The 23,846-nt window shown below is 43.2% G+C and overlaps 1 protein-coding gene across 3 annotated transcripts in view; it reads left to right on the top strand.

Annotated features, from left to right (window-relative positions):
* Nucleotides 1-23,846, top strand: part of LOC138743634 (dihydropyrimidinase-related protein 3-like) — a 198,683-nt gene that overhangs the window by 41,982 nt on the left and 132,855 nt on the right. Inside the window, exon 1 of one of the 3 annotated variants that reach the window (XM_069899161.1) lies at nucleotides 16,670-16,963. The exons of the other annotated variants lie outside the window; for them this stretch is intronic. Within the exon in view, the coding sequence (XP_069755262.1) occupies nucleotides 16,919-16,963 (45 nt within the window). The 5' untranslated portion in view covers nucleotides 16,670-16,918. Of the gene's footprint in view, nucleotides 1-16,669; nucleotides 16,964-23,846 lie in introns of those variants that run through there. 3 annotated transcript variants of the gene reach the window in all.

The raw sequence follows: 23,846 nt of genomic DNA, 5'->3' as shown, positions 1-23,846 counted from the left end.
GAAGTATTCATTTAGCTCCTCCCCTGCCTATCTGCCTCCACACACTGTTGCTTCCTTTATCCTTAGGCGGTCCTACCTTCACCATCATCAACCTTCTGTTCTTTACGCATGCATAAAGTGCCTTAGGATCATCCTTAATCATCAAGGCTTTCTCGTGCCCACATCTATCTCTCCTAAGTCCTTAAGCTCCTACCATACAATTTTCATGAGTGCTCCTGACTTGTGCTTACTTAACCTCATTTATACTTCCTTCTTCTTAACTTGCTGTCCACCTCTTTTGTATCCTTCCATCTTTTCCCTGTCTCAGTGGGACAAACCTATACAAGTGGTCTCTAAATATCCTCCACACTACTTGTGATTTTTTTCCCCCGAGAACATAGGTTCCCAATTTACTCTCCACTGCTCCACTTAATCCCATCATAATTTGCACTTCTCCAAGTAAACACTTCCCATTTTGTCTGCTTTTATTTTTGTACATAGCTATAGTAAAGCTCAGGGAGTTGTGGTCTCTCTCACCGAAATGCTCCCCCATTGAGAGGTCTGTCACCACCAGGTTCATTACCCAGTACAAGATCCAGTATGGCCTCGCCTCTAGCTGTCTTGTCTGCATACGGTGTCAAGAATCCTTCTTGGATGCACTTGACAAATTCTGCCCCATCTATCTCTCTTGCAGTAAGGAGGTGGCAGTCAATATTTGGGAAGTTGAGGGCTCTCATTAACAACAACCCAGTTATTTCTACAATCTCCTGACATCTGTTCCTCAGTGCTCGGAGGTCTATTTGGGGGCCTATAGATTACTCCCATTAGATCCATTCTTGTTTCTTCCACCCACACTGACTCAGTAGACAATTCCTCTGCCACATCCTCCTTTCCCTGATTAGTGATGCTACTAACCCTGCCCCCCACCCTTCGTTCACCTACCTTCCTATCTCTTAAAACCTCTGAACCCCAATATCTGCATCAGCTAATCCTGTCCTTGCATCAGCCAAGTCTCCGTAACAGCCACAAAATTGTAATTCCATGTATTGATCCACGCTCTAAGTTCATCCCCTTATTCTTAATACTTCTTGCATTGAAATAAACTCATTTCAACTGACTACATACAAGCTCCCTCCACTACCTGTCCTTCCTCACAATCTCACTATGCACTGCAACAACCTTTGAATCATCTACTCTGTTATCTGCCCAATCTACTTTAAACCCTCTCCACCCACTTCTGCAAACCTCTCCATTCCCCTTCCATTTCAAGTGTAACCTGACCTTTTGTTTGTACAGATTGTACCTTCGCCAGAAGAGATCCCAGTGATCCAGAATCCTGAAACCCTGTCCCCTGCACCATTTATACAGCCACACATTCATCTGCCATATCATCCTATTCTTACCCTCACTGGTGTAGGACACTGGAAGAAATCCTGAGAATATTACCCTTTCAGCTTCCTACCTGTTTCCCTGTATTCTCTCTTCAGGACCTTATCCCTTTTCCCATCTATCTTGTTGTTGCTCACGCTAGCTTTTCAGGATGCCGTGGATCTAATCTGAGACTCCCCTCACCCTGGCACCTGGAAGTCACAAACCACACGGGTGTCTCTTTTATGTCCATGGAATCTCCTGTCTACCCCTCTAAATGTTGAACCTCATCACTAATGTTCTCCATTTCTCCATCCTTCCCATCTGAGCCACAGGCCCAGGCTCTGTGCCAGAGACCCAGTCATTGTGGCTTTGACCTGGAAGGTTCCCCCTCCCCACCAACAGCATCCATCATGGTATTATAGTTATAAGGGCAATGGCCACAAGGGTACCGTCCACTCCACACCTGCTGGCTTTACCTTTCCCTCTTCTGAGAAGCCACCTGGCTGCCTGCCTGCCTCCTGCAGCTTCAGTATGACTCCCTGTAGCTCCTACCTATGAACTCCTCATCCTCCTTTACCAGCTGGGTGGCACAGTTAGTGCAATGCCTTTATAGCACCAGCAATCAGGACCAGGGTTCAAATCCAACACTGACTGTAAGGAGTTTGTACGTGTTCCTCGTGTCTGTATGGGTTTTCCCTGAGGGCTCCGGTTTCGTTGATCATTCAAAATGTACCAGGAGTGTAGGTTGATTGGGTGTAAATTGGACGGATGGATTCGTGGGCCGAAATGGCCTGTTATTGTGCTGTATGTCTAAATTTAAATTTAGCTGAAGGTTATCATGTTGCAACGCAATGTATCTCATCCAGATGTAAATATCAGATGGCAAGTTTCCAGAATTCCCATATCTCACAAGATGAACACTCACTCACCCTATTGCCACTCTGACTATTCTTCCTTGACACTAGTGCAGGATCAAAGGATAAATCATAATAAACTCTCACCAGAGTCTGGCCTTTGTCTCCGCCTCTTCTCGGCAAAGCCTCTTGAGCCAAAGCCTCAACTACCCCTCTAATTCTGCGCCACTCATACGATGGCTGCTCCCAAGATGCTTATATCTTTCATCAACTTAAGCTGTCCTCTTGCACATTCTTGTTCCAACTTCCATTTGATGGGAAAGAAACTTCCCAGCACAGTACTCACCTAGTTCACGTGTTCACGCAGTTACATTCTGAAAGAGACTGAAATGAAAGAATGTGCAAACCAAAGGGCTCCTGACAAACCTTGATTTTTTGGGTAGGTATCATGGACTCTTAAAGGCCACCCTATAGAATTTAGATGAATATTCTTCTTGAATGAATGAAGTCAATGCAAATAGATCTTGCTGTACATATTTAGCCATGGGAACCTTGATGCAGACCCTTACCCCCCTCCTAGTCCATACATTCAGAAAGGACAGCCCAAATAAGGAAAAAAATGAGAAATCAAATATGAACAAAATGTTCTGTAACTAACCAAGTCCCCATTGTCATTGTATTACACTAGAGAGTGAAGTTAGTTCCAATGATAAAAGTATTTATACAGGACCCTTTGGTCCAACCCACATTTAAACATCAAACACAAAAGTCCCAAGATTTGAAACACAAAAGTCTGCCGTGTAAATTTTATACCTTGAAGAAGGGCTCAGGCCCAAAATGTTGGTTATAAATTATTATATCCTACCAAGTTCCTCCAGCATTTTTGTGTTTTTACTATTAGCCCCAAGATTTGATCTTATTTAATAGGATCAAGTGTTTCAGTGTTTTAAAGCATTAGCTTGATATCTGATCCTCGGGGAGTAAATCTGAAACACTCTAAGGACTTGTGTTGGGCCATGGTCTGTACACAATATTGGAATATGATCAATATGTGCTTTACCCTGCTTGTCAACCCAAAAGGATGCTATTGTTGAAAAATGGAGCTTTATCTACCCGAGGACAATATTCAGCACAGGTTGGATGCACAGTGAAGCTTATGAATATGCAGAAAAGATGGGCAGACAAATTCCAGCTGCTTCATCGTGCCTAGCTCACACAACAGATGGAGCACCATACGGGCATAGTCTATGGTTAATAAAGGAACAGATAAAATTCCTCTCCAATCCCTGAAGTGGGATTTCCAAAATGTTTCTATTTAATTCCAAAAATGTGACCTGACATGTGTCTCATTTTAGCAGGGTGAAGAGTGACCTGGTTTGGTGTTCTTATTTCCCAACATCTGCCAGTTTTGTGGCTTGTGTAGGTAAGGCCCTCTGATCCATGCTCTCTCCTTACTCACAAATAATCCCAAATATCGAGCCATGTCTCTAATGCCACATTAAGCTAGAGTTGCCCACTTCACTGCAAGAAGAACCATCAAAGTTCCTGAAGCTCAAAGGGTGGCACAGTTGACTTAGCAGTTAGCGCAATGCCTCGACACGCCAGCGATTGGGACCCCGGGTTCGAATCCCATTCTGCCCGTAAGGAGTTTGTACATTCTCCCCATTTCTGCATGGGTTTTCCCTGGGGGCTTCTGTTTCCTCCCATTGGTCGAAAAGTACTGGGGGTGGAGGTTAATGGGGTGTAAATTGGGCGGCATGGAATCATGGGCCGAAATGGCCTGTTACCGAGCTGTATGTCTAAATTTAAATTTAAAATTGAAGTTCAGATGATGTTGATGGGTTATCCTTTGGAAAGTCACCATGCATTGGCGCTTGAGCGGTTAGAAGCCCCAAGCAACAACAATGGTTCAGCACCTTCCGAACAGTCATAAATACCATACACGGGCCTAACAGTAGAAGAAATGAGCAGATTCCATAAACAAAGAGATTGATGAGTTGATAGCAATCATAGCAAAGGCCACTACCTTCTCTGGGTACTTTCCTGATGATAAAGGTAAAAGGTTCCATTATTATCACCTAATACTACATTTAAAATGTAACATACATGAAATTCTTTAACTCTTGTACCGTAAGGCAGACAGAGAGTCACCATTTTGTCCAGTGCCCCTCACAGCACCTGGTGTTCCTAGGTGGTTTCCCCTCCAAGTATTAACCGGTCTTGAACCTGATTAGCTTCCGAGATTAGACAATCCCAGGCATATTCAGGGTATTAATATTGAAGCATGCTTGCTACTGTAAAGTGTGGAAAGAAAACACACACACACACACACACACACACACACACACACACACACACACACACACACACACACACACACACACACACACACACACACACACACAAAGTCAAAGAATGATTTATTGCACTGGCACCTCTGCTTATATTCACTTTTCGCTGCCGACGACTAGAGTGACGTCGCGGCAGCACCAATCTCTGATTTGGCGGTGTTCCTGCCATTGCTCCTTGCTCCCAGGCGGTCACCTGGGATGAAGGCATTGGCCCCCATGAGGTCTACATGGATCACCACGTCTGTTGGCCATTTTTTGTACAGAAGTGCGACCCGGTTAACGGGCCGCTACAATATGTCATTGTGATAGTACAGATTCTATCACCAATGTGTATATGTACAGTTGGTAGTGTAGGATGACTGTGATTGGCTGAGAGTGTAGCCACACCTACTGGCAGGTCTTAAAGGATTGTTCCTAGTCAGACCAGGTCATTCTGGACTGGTCAACCTACTTGTGATATGCTCCAGTCTTTTAGTTAATAAAAAAGCCTTGGTTTGGATCAACAAGTCTTTGGTTCTTTCGATGCGCATTACAGTCACTTTCACTTAATGATCTTCTCTTGCAGTGGCTTTCCAGTAATGAGCATTTGTTGCGGGTAAAGAAATAGACATCAGCGTTCATGTCCACACTTTTCCCCCTCTTTTGTTGAAGGGGCAAACGGTGATGGAGTGCTGGCAGCACTGTTGCCCAAGGAATTGGGCATGTAGAGACTCCAGTGGCATTATTGCCAGTTCCTGTACTTGATAAATGTACACCATGGCTAATTTACGCTTGAAAGTGTTTGATGGGAGATGAGTTGCAGAAGACTGGTGCATTTTGGCGAATCTTCACTATACTTGAGGTGGGAAATGCTTAACACTTTGTGTATTTTGTACTGGAAGCTGTTTTCCTCGTCACTATGAATGTTGGAAATCTGTTTATCAAGCTTGACTTGGAAGTAAGATGGTTAATTGAGTTTTTGTTTGCTATCAAATTAGCTGTCCATTAAGTAATTGCTTCTGTGACTCACCACCCCCACTGTCCACAATGGGCAATTTGGGAATATATGAGGAGGAACAGATGTCTCCCGATTTATGACTCCTCCATCACCTTGACTGTTTTCTTGTATGTGACAGCTTCCAGTGATGGCTGATGCTATTGCTATGTTGATTTGAGAGGCATGACAAAGCAATATAGAAATAGCACCACTCATATTTCACTGCAATGGCAGGATGAGTGAGTGATTATTGGATGCTTACTTGGAAGAAGTGAAACCAGCCTGAAATTGACAAGAAAATCAATAGAAATAGAATAATATTGTTCTGAAACTAATGACAATTGAATAATGGCCCTTTTAAAGCCAAATGCTTCCTTTTATAATGACCTTGGTTTCCAGTCTGTCAATAACTTATACTTAAATTATCCATATAGTACATTCCAGCTCTCAATTATTATTTCAAAAACCATTTAATTCCCAAAGGAATTTGTTTCTTCTGGAGTGCTGTGGGTTATCGTGTGAGAGATGGGCATTGTCATTCTGCAGTGGGGAATGCCACATTTGCCATTGAATCTCTTACTTGTCCCATTGTAACTCTCTGATTTAAGGTGAACAAAACCATAGAGGCTATAGCACAGAAACGGGCCCTTTGGCCCATCGAGTCTGTGCCAAACTATTATTCTGTCTCATCCCATTGACCTACCCCTCCCATATAACCATATAACTACCTACAGCACAGAAAAGGCCAGTTCGGCCCTACTAGTCCATGCCGTAGGCAATCCCCACCCTCCTAGTCCCACTGACCAGCACCCGGTCCATACCCCTCTAGTCCCCTTCTATCCATGTAACGATCCAGACTTTCCTTAAATGTAACCAATGATCCCGCCTCGACCACGTCTGCCGGAAGCTCATTCCACATCCCCACCACCCTCTGCGTAAAGAAATTTTCCCTCATGTTCCCCTTATAATTTCCCCCCTTCAATCTTAAACCATGTCCTCTAGTTTGAATCTCCCCCTTTCTTAACTGAAAAAGCCTATCCACATTTACTCTGTCTGTCCCTTTTAAAATCTTAAACACCTCTATCAAGTCCCCTCTCAATCTTCTACGTTCCAGAGAAAAAAGCCCCAGTCTGCACAACCTTTCCCTGTAACTCAGACTCTGAAATCCTGTCAACATTCTCGTGAACCTTCTCTGCACTCTCTCTATTTTGTTTATATCTTTCCTATAATTTGGTGACCAAAACTGTACACAGTACTCCAAATTTGGCCTCACCAATGCCTTGTACAATTTCATCATAACCTCCCTACTCTTGAATTCAATACTCCGATTTATGAAGGCCAACATTCCAAATTCCTTCTTCACCACACCATCTACCTGAGTATCAGCCTTGAGGGTACTATTTACCTTAACTCCTAAATCCCTTTATTGCTCTGCTCCTGTCCAAATTTTTCTTAAATACTAAAATGAAGACCACTTCAGCTAGCAGCTCATTCCACAATCTCACCACTGTCTGCATGAAGAAACTGACCCCCCCCCCCCCCCACCTTGTTACTCTAAGCCTCTCACCTTTCAGCCTTATCCCACGTCCTCTAGTTTTAGTCTCACTCAGCCTCAGTGATAAAAGGCAGCTTGCATTTACCCTATTTAAACCCCTCATAATTTTGTAAACCTCGATTAAAACTCTCTCATTCATCTCTCCCAGGGAACAGTCCCCACCAATTTAACCTGTTTAAATCAGGATCCAAACAGTGGGCTCTGAGGTGCAACGTGATGTACATGTGCAGCCTGGTACAACAGTTCAATGTGAGGCCTACTTGGATACAAGGGAAGAATGGCCAATTGAAAGCTGACCTAAACCTAGATAACATTTTTCTGTCCCCCAACCACACCAACAATTTAACTAAAACAATCTCAAATACATTATTCTTAATTTAGGTGCTTATAAACTCCCAGAGTGACCACTATAAAATCTATTCTTACACTCATACAACCCTGCTAGATCTAACAATCCCAAGGATACTTTTGATTAAACATGAGCACGACATTTGGAGAATTAGAGGGGCTGACAGGAGATGTTGTTGCCCCTGTTCCGTCCTGACCTTTGGTGTTGTGTGAATGCTTTGCTCGTGGTCCTGTCCCTCATCCTTAAGACCTGCAGGTTGGGAGGTGGATTGGCCTCTGTAAATTATCCCTCATGTATAGGTGAGCGATAGAACCGGAGAGCAAGAGATAGAATAGTTGCAGGGAAAATAAATATTGGAATGGGATCAGTGGTGAAGCTCTGAGATCTCTTATAAAATGCTTGGGCTAAATGTCATCAGAAAACATGCAAGTTAGTGGTATTATTAAACTGTAATATTGTGTTAGACTCCTCTGTCGCATGTCAAATACTATAACCATAAACAATTACAGTACAGAAACAGGCCATCTTGGCCTCTCTTGTCTGCACTGATTTTAAGTGAACTCCTGTAGTCCCACCTACCTGCTCCCTGTCCACAACCCTCCAATCCCCTCACATTCATATACTCATCCAACCTTCACTTAAATGACAAAATTGACCCTGTTGCAACCACCTCTTCTGGAAGGTCATTCCACTCAGCCACTGTACACAACTTTCTCCCTTGAAGCTCAAAGGAACGTACAAAAAGATAGAGGGAATCCTAAAAAAAACAGCAAATATCAAAGCCAATCTGTCTGAGAGAGTTAAATGTGTTCTTAGTCTTAACAAAACAATTAAACATCGTTGCATTAGGGAATGCATTTGCACAAAGAATAATAATGCGCTGAGTTTTATGGGCTTCAGAATATTCAGGAGTAAGTAATGGTGGTTTAGCAAAACAATATAAGATATGCCACCCCCTAACGTGTATTTCTCCATCTTCACCCTTCTTTGCCATGTTTAAGCAGCGCTCTCAAATATCTATTATATACAACAAAAAATCATGAAATAATTTCACAAAGGGCGAGAATGTTTGTAGAATTAATAACCACACATCAAAAAGAAGTAAAATTAAAGCAGGAAAAGTTATCACTTCCAGGATGGTGATCAACTAGATGCTGACAACATCTGGTATTTACTTAATAATTAGAATCTGTGATTTAAATGTGACTCTGTTTAGCAATAGAATGAGGAAATGGAGGAATTCGTTCATCTGCAACAAAATGTAAGAATAGTTTAATAAATTGGCACATAATTGGTAGACAAGGTAATATAATTGCTTAGAATTAAATACCTTTCGTAGCTGGGGGAAGAAATGAAGAGAATCCTTACCCTTATTAACCTACTTTTAGTGATCTGTAAAGTCAATAAAACATTTCTAGAAGTTAGAATATGAAACCAGGGAAGATAACTTTAATACTATTAGGTAATGCATGTGATTTGAATAATTCTGATATTAATTTTATAAAATGAATTAGGTAAAAGTGAGAACAAAGATGTACAGATCTTGAATAATTCCATAGGCTGGTTGATATTTGCTTCTCTCAAAGTCGAAGATTAAAAGACCAGGTCAAGGTTTCAATTTTTTTTGGAATATTTTATTTACAAATTTTAAACCACACCAGTGAATACAATTAAAAAAAAAACTTTCAAAGATTATACCCGTGGTATGCAAACACCCTCCCCCCACCCCCCCCCCCCCACCCCCGACATCCCTCTCTAGAGGTCCAGAAAAAGAATAAAAGAAAAACAAGGGCTGCAGAAGGTCAAGGGAATAAACTATATATTGTAAAATTTAATATTGGAGGTTACCAAGAAATGAGGACTTCAGAGAACCTTTTAAACATTCATACCCACATTTTGCAAATATGGGTGCCATATATTCCAAAGTACCTGATATCTATTTTGTAAACTGTGAGATCTTCTCAAATGGAATGCAGCTACGAAGATCCACGTCATATCGCCGTCCATAAGTCTGTGTCCAATTTCTAAGTTGTTGCAATACACTTCCTAGAAACTGCTAAAGCAATTTGTACAAATTCAGTTTGATACATAGTTTTAATTTGGGTCTTATAACCTTTAATATTGCCCAACAAAAATAGTGTAGGATCCTGTGGGAACTTAACTCCTGATATTCATTCCAAAAAATATCCAATGTCCACCCAGAAGTATTTAACTTTAGGCCACTGCCAAGTAGAATGTAAACATGATCCAGCCTCTCATCCATACCTAAAACTCAAATCTGATAATGTAGGGTTCAATTTTTTTTAAAATTTTTGAGGAGTTAGATATAACTGATACAAAGAATTGAACCAACCTATATTTAACATCTATAATTTTTGTCATATTTTCTTTACATAATTCCATCCAGTTTTTCTTGTCTATTGAAATCCACTTCCCATCTTAATCTTGGCTTGTGCACCCCTATTTTGGGGGCTTTCCTTTGAAGCAAATTATACATTACAGAGGAGGTTTTCAATGTTGTCAAAATATTGGACAGCATGGACATATAGAAGAAGTTTTGATGATGAAAACCAGGGGTAATAAAACCTGTAAAATGTTCACTGGGAAATCTCGTCGGAGTGGAAGTAAAATTCCTTCACGTGGAGAATGTTTGGAATGCTGCTACATTGGGTAATGGACTGGGCAGTATGGAAGAAAGGAGAATCCAGGCAAGGGTATCAAGAAAGATAATTTGAACATGCAACCCCTCTACTACATCAATCGAAAATGTAACTATAGGAAACAACATTGATTCTGGGTTACCCTGTCTCATTACATTATATGTGGAACTTTCCTGAGTTCACTACCACTTGGGCTTCCTGCATCACCTCATTCTTCCAGTACAATGCATTAATGCTGCCCTGTACATGACTCAAAGATTTCATCACTTTTGATGCCAGTTTCCAATTTTCACATCACTCCATCTCAAAATCACAATCTCCATCTTAACCAGCTCGCAGACTCTCATAGCTGTCTCGGTGACAGGTCCTCCTACACTGCTTCCAGTATGAACTACATTCCATTCTCCCTATTTCCCTGTCATTGAGATGATGACACTTTCTCCACCAGGGCTGCCTTCCTTTCTCCTTAATAATGGTTTTCATAGCTGACAAAGCTTTCCAACTTGTGTTTCATCTTCTGTAGTTCTGCTCTCACCCTTTCCTCCTGTCTCGAGCAACAACACTTTTGTTCTCCACTCCGACACCACCAGGCTCCAAATTCATCAAGTCATCCTATATAGTTTTTGCTGCCTCCAAAGAAGTTCCACCACCAGCCACATCTTGCCCTCCACAATCGCTAGATCACTGTTCCATCTCTCACCTTCCCACACAATGGCCTGGTCTTTTACTTCTTCCTCTCCTCATTCTAGGCACCTGCTACCTCTTTCTGGGTGAAGCAGTGACTTCACTTGTCAGTGAATGAGTGTGTTGCCTTTGGTGCTCACAATATTGCTACCCTTACACTGGCAAAAGCTAGCACAGATTGATTGGCCAGTGCACCCCCGTTCTGTCTACAGGTTTTGTGACATTTGAATCCTCCGTCTCACTCCCATTCTGACTATGCATTTTTTGGCTTCTTACGTTGTTCCAAAAAATCCCAAGGGACGCTTGAGGAATGACATTTCTTCTGAGTAGGCATGTAATGGGATTCCATACTGGACAGAATAATCTCAGATAATCCAGTTTCTATCTGAACTGGCCAGTTCTGCAATACAGGCACTCCCTATGTCATGAAAAATGAATTTCATTCTTAAGTCTGTCTTTAAGTCAAATTTGTAGGGAAGTTGGAACAGGTCAGTTAGTCAAATGATTGTCTTAACATTAGTATTAGTATATATTTTACTTTCTATACAAAAAGCACCATGATTAAAAGTTAACACTTACTCTCGTGCCGTCGGTGTCTTGCATACTGGAAGAGGGATTTGTGAGGAAACGTTATGTGATTTGGGAACAATTCATTCTTAAGTACGGGTTGCCCCTAAGTCGAATGTTCGTAACCTGGGGACTGCCTGTATTAACTATTTTTTTCTCTCTGCAGATGCTGCTTGACCAGCTAAGAAAGAGGTCGACAGTTTTAATTTTGCATATTAAGGGAAAATCGAGGGATACAGGGATAGTGCAAGAAAATGAGGCTGAAGTATAGGATTGGCCATGTCCTTACTGAGTGGTGCACCAGGAACCCGAGACCTCTTGCTCTTCCCCTGCTTCTAATTCTGATGTTATGTCCTCAGTCATCTTCCAGTTACATCTCTTCCATCAATAAGAAACATTTGTCTGCACGATTGAAATTTCTCTTTTTTATTACACAAACTGAATATTTATATATCCTTTGAATTTTTTTTAAATCTCGATTTCTGTCATGCATTTGTGATCATTTAAATAGCCATTGTATCTTGCATACTGATTGGCTGCAGCAAGTAATAATTTCAATGCATCTGAACATTTAATCTAATTTCGAGATACAGCACGGTAATAGGTGTTTCCTGCCCATGTACACCAATTAACCTACAAACCCCAAACATTTTATAAGGGGGCAGGAAAACCATGCAAACACAGGGAGAACATACAAACTTCTTATAGACGGTGGTGGATTCATAACCATGTTGCTGGTACAGTAATAGAATGGCGCTCACTGCTACACTAACTGTGCTACCCACTCTCGTACTTGTGTATGTGACCTTGTCTCACCTGGCACGACTATCACTTGTGCCCGTCCCTCTCTCAAAGTCTCCGGTTGGTCCCTAATCTTTCCTTTTGTTTCCTCCATCTCGTCACCTTCTCTGCAATTTAAAATAGTTCTCTGTAATAACATTCCTATGTGGTGTAGGAAAGTCAACAATCTGAATTGTTAATGCTGGTTTTCTCCCCTCATTGATGCTACTTAACCTGCTGGGCGTTTCCTAATCTCACGAGAGCAATTGGTTGCATTAGATGAAGAGGGAAGATAGAAAGAAAGGGAAATGTGAAACAAAATCTCCTTTTTGGATGCTGCTTTCAATAACCTCTTTCTTTACCCTCATATTCTGTGTGTTGCATCAAGTAACCAGCTTCTAATAAATCATCATATGTGATCTAGATTTTGCTCTACCTGATTGTTTTCAAAAGGTTATCTGTCAGTGCAGCATAAAATCTGGTTCAATTTAAAAACTATGACTATGTAAAGAGAATCCTGTTATTGCTTCCACACAGAGTACTGCAAGTCTCAGGTCAGTTTGCTACTTCAGTAGGTTTTCCTGTGCCCCAGGACTGACCCAGTGTTTCCAGGGATTAATTAGCCTCTAGGACACTTCCTGGACAACTGTGGGCAAAAAACCACAAGGGCATTAAGAATGTTACTTTCTACTTTCCTTGGACACTTCTGATTATTAGTCTTGATAATAGTTAAAATGGGGAAGGGAGCATAAGAAATGAGGAGTTGGAGGAGGCCATTTTGCCCCTCGAGCCTTTGGCACCATTAAATAAAATCATGGCTGAATTTTTTTATCCCCCCAGACTCATTCTCTTCTTCTGTACTCGTTCCCCATTAGCTTCAATTCTTTGATCTTTCAGAAGTATATCTATTCTTGACTGTATCTCCAATGAATGTAGATTTAATTTCTGTAGCTGCTATTAATAGGACAGTCCACTCATCCCAGTAATTGCCCTCCTGAATCTCGTTTCCCAGCTCCAATACCAGTATACCCTTTCTTGCAATGGGATGGTTTAAAAGATGTTTATTTGCCACAAAATACCTAGCCCCACCCCTTCCCTTCTTTCTCTTCTGCTCTCCCACTTCCATCCTTTTACCTGTTAACCTATGCACCTCTCCTTGCCCCTTCCTCCACCTCTCCCCCCACCTTTTTATTCAGACACTGACTGTTCATACCTTGACGAAGGCCTCTGACTATCTAAAATTATGAGGGGAGATAAACAGAGTAAATGTAGATAGGCTTTTTTCCACTGAAGGTAGGTGAGATGCAAACCAGAAGACATGGGTTAAGAGTGAAAAGGGAAAAGTTTAGGGGGAACTTCTTCACACACAGAGTGGTGGGGGTGTGGGACAAGCTGCCAGCTGAAGTGGTGAATGCAGGTTCAATTTTAACATTTAAGAGGAATTTGGACAGGTACATGGATGATAGAGGCATGGAGGGCTGTGGACTGGGTACAGGTCAGTGGGATAGGCAAAAAATGGTTCAGTATCACTAGAAGGGCCAAAGAGGCTTGTTTCTGTGCTGTAATGTTCTATAGTTCTATGACTTGCTGAGTTTCTCCAGTACATCCGTGTATTGCATTACAATCACCACAGCTGTGTACTTTCCTGTTTAACTCCAGCTAGCACAACAAAAGTGTTCTTCAGAGAGCAGACTAACAGGTTATCTCTGACATCCATACAGCCATGTACACAGCACAGTTACAGAATTATAGGATTGCAATGAAAGGAAAGATCAATTAGCACCAATGAGAGCACATTGTCGGGCTTATTCAGAAGCCTGATAGCTGTGTTTAAGCCTGTTGGTATGTGCTTTCACTCTCCTGAATCTCAATGTGGACAAGGCAAAGGAGATGATTGTGGACTTCAGAAGGATGAAGGTCAACCACTCTCCATAACACATCGATAGCTCTGTGGTTGAGAGAATAAAGTTCCTTGGTGTGTGTATATAATGGACAACCTATCCTGGACATGCAACTTGTCCTCATTAGTCAGGAAGTCAAAGCAGTGCCTACACTTCCTTAGATAGTTGAGGAGGGCAAGACAGCCAGCTTGATCTTCACAAAATAATTTTGCAGGACTACAATTGAGAGTGTCCTGTGTGGCTGCATCATTGCATGGTGGTGTAGTTGCAAAGCATTAAACCAGACGTCAATACCGGAGATTATTAAAAGGTCCAAGAGGATTAGTGTGGCCTCCCTTCCCCCTATTGACTGGGGCCATTGCTTAAATAGGACTCAAAGAAATTTTGGGTTCCCTATCATCCATCACACTGCTATCAGCAAGGAGGTACAGGAGCATCAAAATCAGGACTGGAAACAGCTTTTTCCCTTAGGCTGTGAGATTAATGAACAGTACCCTGTAACTGTGGGTCACTTAGAAATGAAATGAGTAAGTTATTCTGAAATACTTGCAGTGTTTTATGTATATATGTGATCATTATGTGCTGTGTATTATGTGAGTATGTGTGTGCACTGCGGTCTGGAGAAACACTTTTGTTCGGTTGTATGTGTACAGTGAGATGATAATAAAGATGGGCCTTATCCCTGATGGAAGGAGAACAGAGTGTATTTGGGGTATGGTGGATCCATCAGTATGCTGGCTGATTTTCCACGGCAGTGTGAGATGATAGATACAAGATCAAACAGGTTGTGAAATTGCATTTTCTGTTACGAATTATTTGACTTCTAGTGATGAAGGAAGTTAGTTAACTGACATGGCCCGTGCCTGCTGTCAGAGGGTACAATCCCTTTACTCTCATTCTCCTTATTTTTTCCGTACCCCCTACAACTCATTGTCTCTCACAAGGTCAAGGTATCAGTGTGCAGTGAGGATGGGTTAAAATCCTGCAGGTGCTGTGGGCCTGCAAAAGTTAAATATATCATTATACTATTGCAGTTTTGTTTTACAAAATACCTGTTCAGCTGCAGCAGGTAAGAATCTTAGTACATATATAATACACTGTACAACATGTATTTTAGATTTAGAGACAACTTTGTTGTGACTGTGTCAAGCACAGGTACAAAGCCAATGAAATGCAATTAGCATCAAATCAGAGTATAAAGAATCGTGCTATTTACAAGTAACTGCAAACAAACAAGAATAAAAGTTCTGACAGTGCAATACTGCTCAGCACTGTGATGCAAGGTTCAACAGGGTCACAGCCTCAGGAAAGAAGCTCTTCCTGAGCCTGCTGGTTCAGGGGTGGAGGCCATTCTACATTTAGGGTGAGATCTGATCAGCATCCTTGATGATGTTCCTTGCCCTGCTCAGACAGCGCTTCTGATAGATGTTCTCAATGGTGGGCAATTGGGTGCCAATAATCCGCTGGGCAGTTTTCACCACCCACTGGAGTGCATAATGGTCCCATATGAGACAGTTGCCATACCAGACTGAGGTGCCGTAGATGAGTATGTGCTCAATGATACAGCGGTAAAAAAGTCCATCAGTACCTTGGGACAGAGGGGAGCTTTCTTGATGCTCCACAGGAAATAAAGTTGCTGCCACGCCTTTTTGATCGGGATGGAGGAATTCAGGGACCAGGTGAGATCATCGGAAAAGTGGACCCCCAAGGAATTTGAAGCTTGATACACGATCCACCACAGCTCCATTGATGGAGATAGGGGCACAAGTGTGACTCCCAGCATGCCTGAAGTCCACAAATGATTTCCTTGGTCTTCTGGGTGCTAAGGGCCAGGTTACTGTTGGCGCACCAAGTGGCCAGGTGCTTGGACCTCTGATCAGGCCAACCACCGGGGTGTCGTCAGCGAACTTGATTGATGACGTTAGAACTATGCACAGGAGCGCAGTCATAGGTGCAAAGCAAGGACAGGAGAGGGCTCAGCACACAGCCCCAAGGCACAGCAGTGCCCAGGGTGAGAATGGAGGAGGAGAGGTTGCCTAATTTAACAGATTGGGGGACTGGTCGTCAGATGGTCCAATGCATGGCAATAAGCTCATTGTCGTTAAATGCTGGGAATGCTCAGCAGTGTGGGGGTGTGAGGGAACCCACTCTGAAGCAGTGCTGAAGGTTGTGCATTGACAGGAGTGACACAGCTGGACAAGGCTCCAGCTTCTCTTGAGTTCCTTGTGTAATATTCCCTTGAACTTAAATTGTATCCACCAGCAAGACACAAAATATCCAGCACACTTGAAAGGAATAACCCCTCACTATTGGAAATGTTTAAAAAAAACAGACCTTTTTTTTACCTGCTTGTATTATTTTTCAGTCTTCATCCAGCAGTCGTATAAATAGCAGGCAAATACAAACAAGAGGGACATTAGACTCCAGGTTGGATATCTCTTGAGGCATTTGGAATCGAGTCAGACGCAAAATAGAAGTGGAAGAGGACGTCAATCATTGTGTGTTGCGGACTTGATCCAGGTTAGAGTCGCTGGGAGTAGGAACGAGCTGTGGCTCCGCCTGGCGGCGCGGCTCGAACGCGACTCCCTCTTCGCCCCCCCCCCCCCCCCACCCACCCGGTCGGTCCGTCCGCCCTGGGCGAGGCGAGAGCTGCAGACGGCGATCAATAGCAGCTGGAGGAGGCGCAGCTCGACACAGCAGCCTATAGTCGGGTCGCTGCACACTCGCACAGCGCTGCTATTGTATGGGCACGGGGAGCAAATCAGTTCCCCCCCCCTCCCTCTCTCCTCTCCCCTTCTCAACTCGAGCAGACACCGCTGGGGAGAATCCAGGCGAAAACGAAGAGAGTGTTTGAGTTCATATTTTACAATCTGTGAACTCCAGACTCGAAGATGATGTCGGGATATCAGGGGAAAAAGAATATTCCGCGGATAACGGTATGTATTGCGAGCCTCTCTTTTTATTTATTAAAAAGAGGGCGATTTGGTTGCATCTTTGCAGGGGGCTCGGGATTCTTGGGCCGAAGTGGAGAAGATTGGAAGTGGGGTAGCGAAGACGAGGGTTTGAATGCGGCGCCCGGTCTCCAGTGCATTGTGTGTCCATCCAGTCCGAGACTGAGCAGCTTTGTGTGTGTGTGTGATGTGCGGGAGCGGCGCTTGCTGTAAGAAAGCCAGTGGGTCCGGAGAGCCGAAGCCCCGCATTTTCATCCTCCCCCCCCCCAAGATCCACCTTCGTTGCTGCTTTACTGAATTGTAACTTTACCCCAAAACGCAGCGAAGGAGCATTTTTCGCGAGGGAACCTGTGCATCTCATTCTTTCAGACTCGACTCAAGCTTTTGCCCCTTGTATGTAACAGCGAACTCGAGACGTCTCCGTTAGAAGGGATCTTCATTTGCTGTCATTCCGGCCGACCGTTCGAAATTGAGCGAGGCGACACCACCCAGATTCAGCGCTTTGACGGCGCAGCCCCGGTCCCTTCCCGCTGCATCAGTGAAGCCGCGGGTTCAACACACACCCGCTGTGATTTTGTTTTCGGGGGTGGGCGGGGGGTGACGGGCTGGCGGCTTAAATCCCCACTTGGTTCTTTTCTGGGCTGGTTCTATTATTGTGTGGAGCCTTTGTCTCAAACGATGTCGACTTTTTTGGGGGGGGAGGGAGGAGAGAGAGGGAGAGACATACTGTCACAGGTCCGACAAAAGAACCCCAGTGCGGGGTTTGGACTTTTCTTCCAAATGGAAATTGATCCATCGTGCAAATGCTGCCAATTCGCTGCACTCCAGCGAACTCCATGATCGTGATTATTGCAGAAGGTTGTATTCTTTGGGGTGGAGTCTGGGCATGGACAAGTCGTGTGCCATCTCCCTGTCTGAATGCAGCAGGGTCCCTGTAATGATGTCCAGCCAGATCCCTCTGAGATGAATGTCAAATGAGAACATTTCTGGTGGAAGACTTTTTAAAATCTGCAATGTGCAGAACCCGAATCATGAACACAACCGGTTTGTGGGAAATGCAAGAATTTGTAGTGAGTTTTGGTTCATTCTGCTTTTTTTTTCTTTATGCTTCTGTGAGTTTGACCTTGGGACTGCTGGGTGTGGGTAGAGGATGGGATGAGGGCCCCAGTTTGGAACGGGTGCTGAGGAAATTCTGATGCCACTCTTAAAGTCATGATTCCATTGCTGACAGACCCCTTGGCCCAGCCAGTCTTCACAAACTGTCAATTACTCCTTATTACATCAATCCTACCCTCCTCGGCTTCATTTTTCTCATATTTTCATGGCCTGTCCCCAGATTCTACCTCTCACTGACGTGCAGGTGGCTGATTGATCAGGCTATAAAGACCTGTATGTTGCAGACTTGTGGGAGGAAAGTGGAGCAGGTGGAAGAAACCCAAGGGATGACAGGGAGGTGAGGAGATTGCATGAGGATAACACCTAAGTTCAGGTTTGGCCCTGGGGGCTCACGAGGCAGCTGAGCTCCCAGTGCCCAATGATCTTGGGTGTGCCCTCTCGATGCAAAAACTTCCACTAATATGTATAGATGCTTCTCTTTATACACCTCAAATGCAACCACCTGCATAAACCCCTGACTTGAAATTGGCAAGGGGAGGGGGGCGGAGAAACGAGACTGCTTGGAAAGAACAGAAGATCTGAGACAATTTCAGATTCACCAGAATGGCAGTGGACAGGGCAGTGAATGGTGGTGTGGGTGGACGGGGCGGTCTGGGTGGACAGGGCAGTGAATTGCAGTGTAGGTGGATGGGGCAAGAACATGGGAGCTTCCATAGAAAAGCAGATTTTTTTTTAATTTCCAGGAAGATTATTGGGTTATTCTTGAGGATGGACAACCTGATGGACACATTTAAATAGACTTTGGTCCAAATGATATCTCACTGAAATGGTAAACAGGGGTGAAGGGCTGTTCAGATGATGCTTGTTGAGTTTTTACCATTTTAAGGATTGAGAATGCAGTCAATTATGTGTGTTTCCCATCCTCACTGCAAGGTACCCACTGGAAGCAGGGATTATATTTGTCCTATTGGTACTGGTACGAGATATGGGGTAGTACATATTCACTTTCATTCTGATTTAAATCGGGCTCTCTTGCGCCACTCAATTTGATCTGCTTTGGGAATAATACATGGAAAGTAACTTGGGAACTGTGAAGATAGGAACATAGGAAGTAGGAACAGGAGTGGGCCAAAAATGGCCCATCAAGCCTGCTCTGCCATTCAATACGATCATGGCTGATCTAATTTATGACCTAACTCCACCTACCTGCCTTCTCCCCATATCCCCTAATTCCTCTATCATGTAAAAATTTATCTAACCGAATTTTAAATATGTTTAATGAGGCAGCCTCAACCACTTCCCTGGTTAGAGAATTCCAAACATTCATTACTCTCTGGGGGAAAAAAAACTATTTTTCCTCATCTCTGTCCTAAATCTACTCCCCCGAATCTTGAGACTGTGTCCTCTTGTTTTAGTTTCCCCGGTCAGCTCAAAAAACCTTCCTACATCTATCCTATCCATACCCTTCATAATCCTATATGTTTTTATAAGATCTCCTCTCATTCTTCTGAACTCGAGCGAATACAATCCTGTGAGATGGTGTAACATCAAAACCAGGCAGATACAACCAGTCCAGGGAGATTGCAAGGACCTGAGGGAGAGTAAAATCTGGAAAATGTTTGTCTGCTAATAAATCGAAGGACTCTGCTGATGGGATTCTATAGTGCATGGTGCTTTGTGTTGGTATTATGGAAGTTGGAAGAGAATTTGCATTGAGCTGCTTTTGCAAGAATTGCTAATCTATATGTACATTTTTGAAAAAATGGGACACAGAGAGCAGAAAGTACATCGCCATTGGTGGGCTTGAGTTCCTGACTTTAAATTTGGATAAGCTTTTTTAATTTAGACATACCACATGATAGCAGGGCCTTCCGGCCTTTGACCATGTGCTGTCCAAACATCCCAATTAACCTACAATTCCTGTTAGTTTTGTTTTGAATGATGGGAGGAAACCCATGCAGACGCGGGGAGAACATTTGAACTCCTTACAGGTAGTGCCGGATTTGTACCCGGGTTGGTAATAGCATTTGGCTAACCGCTACACTATAGCCTATAGCCAGGACCATAGATCCCAAGTGATGTTAGTTGCTCTTCAGAGATTTATGATTTGTTCAAGAACTTGATTATTACTGTATTGTAGGAAGATTGTGGGGGAATAGGGAAGATGTATGATAACCTTTTATTAATGATTTCCATGGAATATGGTTCAAGCACTGAGGAGTCAGTAGTTTGTAGATATCAAGTGGAATCGCAAAAAGTTAGGTTGCAGGTGCAGCAGGTTATTAAGAAAGCAAATGGAATGTTGGCCTTCATCGCTAGAGGAATTGAATTCAGGAGTAGGGAGGTAATGTTGCAACTGTATAAGGTATTGGTGAGACCGCACCTGGAGTACTGTGTCCAGTTCTGGTCTCCATATTTGAAGAAGGATATACTGGCTTTGGAGATGGTCCAGAGGAGGTTTACTAGGTTGATTCCTGGGATGAAGGGGTTGACTTATGATGAAAGATTAAATCATCTAGGATTGTATTCGCTCGAGTTCAGAAGAATGAGAGGAGATCTTATAGAAACATATAGGATTATGAAGGGTATGGATAGGATAGATGTAGGAAGGTTTTTTGAGCTGGCCGGGGAAACTAAAACGAGAGGACACAGTCTCAAGATTCGGGGGAGTAGATTTAGGACAGAGATGAGGAAAAATAGTTTTTTTCCCAGAGAGTAGTAAATGTTTGGAATTCTCTAATCAGGGAAGTGGTTGAGGCTGCCTCATTAAACATATTTAAAATTTGGTTAGATAAATTTTTACATGATAGAGGAATTAGGGGATATGGGGAGAAGGCAGGTAGGTGGAGTTAGGTCATAAATTAGATCAGCCATGATCGTATTGAATGGTGGAGCAGGTTTGATGGGTCATTTTTGGCCTACTTCTGTTCCTACTTCCTATGTTCCTATGGAAGGACCTGTGTGTGGAATTTCAAATAGGTCATGTACTGGCAGTTACAAATATGTTATATCAGACATGTTGTGGATGTGGTCCTGTCATTAGTTGATAAATGGACATTGAGTGAAGGAGCAAATTAAGAGAATTGTGATAGCCAAAGCCATTTTACTCAGACACTGACCATAGAAAAATTCCATGACCATATCTTTCCTAAATTACTGTTGATGGTAGTTCAAATTCCTTTTCCAATCTAAGGCAAGAGGTCGCCTTCACTCATTTGTCTTTAATATGTAGCAAAATGTGTATTTGTAAATATAGGAGGCAAGTACTGACTATCCTAAGTTCTTTAGAAAAGAACCAATGAAGTTGCTTGGACATTTTAAAACTGGTTGCGCACATGCAGTATGAATGGGTAGAGCTGTAAAAGAAATAAAGCAAAATATCATGGATCTTGAAGTGGGCTGGAGCTTACAGAAACATGGGTGGTCTGTGCAGTGGGCAGTCTCTCTCTCTCTCTCTCTCTCTCTCTCTCTCTCTCTCTCTCTCTCTCTCTCTCTTCCCCCCCCCCCCCCTGCAAGGATGAGTCCTGCTTTGAGGTGCAATGGAATGGGCACTGTGGACTTCTCAAGTATTTGGATGCAAGGAGTCCCTCTTGTGGCAGAGCCTCACAGTGCATCACTGCCATTTGCTCCACATTTACTGGCCCACGTAAACACACCTCCTTTACCTCCTGGACACCCCTAAACTCATGGGCACAAACATCAATTTCTCTAATTTTATGAAACTTCCACTGCTATCTGGTTCTACTGTTTCTGCCTCTTTCCCTAATTCTATTCTTTCCAATCTGCCCCTGCTCCCTCTCTGTGTCTCCACCTCTCGAATCTTCTATCCAACACCCCTTCACCTCTTGACCCCTCTCCAACTTCATCCCCTTGAGATAGCTGAGATTTCACCTTCCCATTTTGGTCTGGATGAAATGTCCTGACGTGAACTATTGATTGACAGTTTCTTTTCACAGCTGCTGCCTGACCTGTTGAGGTTTCCCCCTCCCCCCACACCTTCCACCACACCCCCCCCCCCCCCCCAGCAGTTCATTTTTGCTTCCTTTCCCTTCTGCTCTGCTAGAATAACAATGTTTAGTGCTAAGGAAAGCTGGTCAGCCTAATGGAGGTAAACCATGACAGCAGATATTGGAGACCTAGAGCTGTGTTTATACTTAAATCTGATAAATATGATACTTGTCAGACACTGGAATCATTTGTGTTCGGATTGGGGGTGAGAGAGGAAATAAGCAAAATGTTGCTGTCGTGTTGTAACTATCTGTAGGCCTTTACTCTTCCTTTGGAAGAAGGAGACAGTGTTTGAGCCATGGGCTTTTGGTAAGAGCATCTCGCCCTTATCATAAATATTCATCTCCATCAGTTCCTTCAAATACTGAGACCATGTGTGACAAGAAATAGATTTTTGTGCTTCTATGTTTCAGCAGGAGTTTTTGAGTATCTAATGTTTTCCTGATTAAATTTGCTTTGGCTGAACCAATGTTGATGCCAACTCTTGTTCCTCTGGTGTCAATTTAACCATGATGACTAATACAGGAAAAAAAAGGTTATAAATTGTGCGCAGGACTTTCCAGTCTGCTTGCTTTCCATGTTTCTCCTTTCTTCTATTTGACATTGCCTGCACACACTAATCTGCATATGACTCTGGTTCAAGAGTCCTCAGTTGACATTCAGTATCATGGTGCAAGTGCCCATTTGGTACAAATGAACCCATCTACTGATTTTTGGCAGGCTGTTCTACCTGAGGAATAGATGCTGGAGACTGGCCTTTAGGTGCAACTGTGGGTAGAGCAGATGTGGTCGTCTACTTGGCAATTGTTCAGTTTTGTTTGCATTACATGCCATCACAAGGCACAACATAGGAGATGTTAAATTTGTTAATGGCATGGAAAGTTTGGGTGCAGTTTAGAATTGTAACCCCAACCCAGTTTCCCTCCTTCAAACTAAAATTACTCACATTCCTTTCTCTTTCATCTACCTCTCAAATGTCCCAAGCTCAGGAAGGAGGACAGACAATGATAATTAGGATAGCTCTTAGCACCAGAGACCCAGGTTCAGTCCTGGCCATGGGTGAAGTTTGCACCTTCTCCCCGTGACTCTTGCTACTCTGGTTTCCTTCCACATCCCAAAGTCATGTGGCTTGGTAAGGAGATTGGCCTCTGTAAGATCCCCCTGTTAGCGCAATGCCTTTACAGCCCCAGTGATTGGGACCAGGGTTTGAGTCCCGTGCTGTCTGTAAGGAGTTTGTACATTCTCCCTGTGACTGTGTGGGTTTTCCCTAGGGCCTCTGGTTTTCTCCCACTGTTCAAAATGGACTGGATGGTGTAGGTTAACTGTGTGTAAATTGGGCAGCACAGACTATTGCCGAAATGGCCTGTTACTGTGCCATATGTCTTAAAAAAAATATATTTTCATCCACCAACACTGCCTGGCCTGCTGAGATCCTTGTGTGTTTTTTTGAGAGCAATGCATGCATGTCTGTTGTTTTGTACATAACTTTCATGAGCATTGAAATTTAATTTTTTTTAAATTTAGACATTTTGGTCCACAAATCTGTGCCACCCAATTCATACCAATTAACATCTGGTCCATTATGAATGGTGGGAGGAAACCAGAGCCCCCGAGGGGAGAACGTACAAACTCCCTACAAACAGGCCAGGATTTGAATCCTGGTCCTGATCACTGTCGTTGTAAAGGCGAGGTGCCAACCGTGCCATCCGACCTGTAATATTTGAGGTATTTGCGGAATTTCCAG

This window comes from Narcine bancroftii, chromosome 9, assembly GCF_036971445.1.
Source record: "Narcine bancroftii isolate sNarBan1 chromosome 9, sNarBan1.hap1, whole genome shotgun sequence".
Lineage (NCBI taxonomy): Eukaryota > Metazoa > Chordata > Chondrichthyes > Torpediniformes > Narcinidae > Narcine > Narcine bancroftii.
Note: the sequence above shows the minus strand (reverse complement) of the source record. Positions and strands in the feature narration are given on the sequence as shown.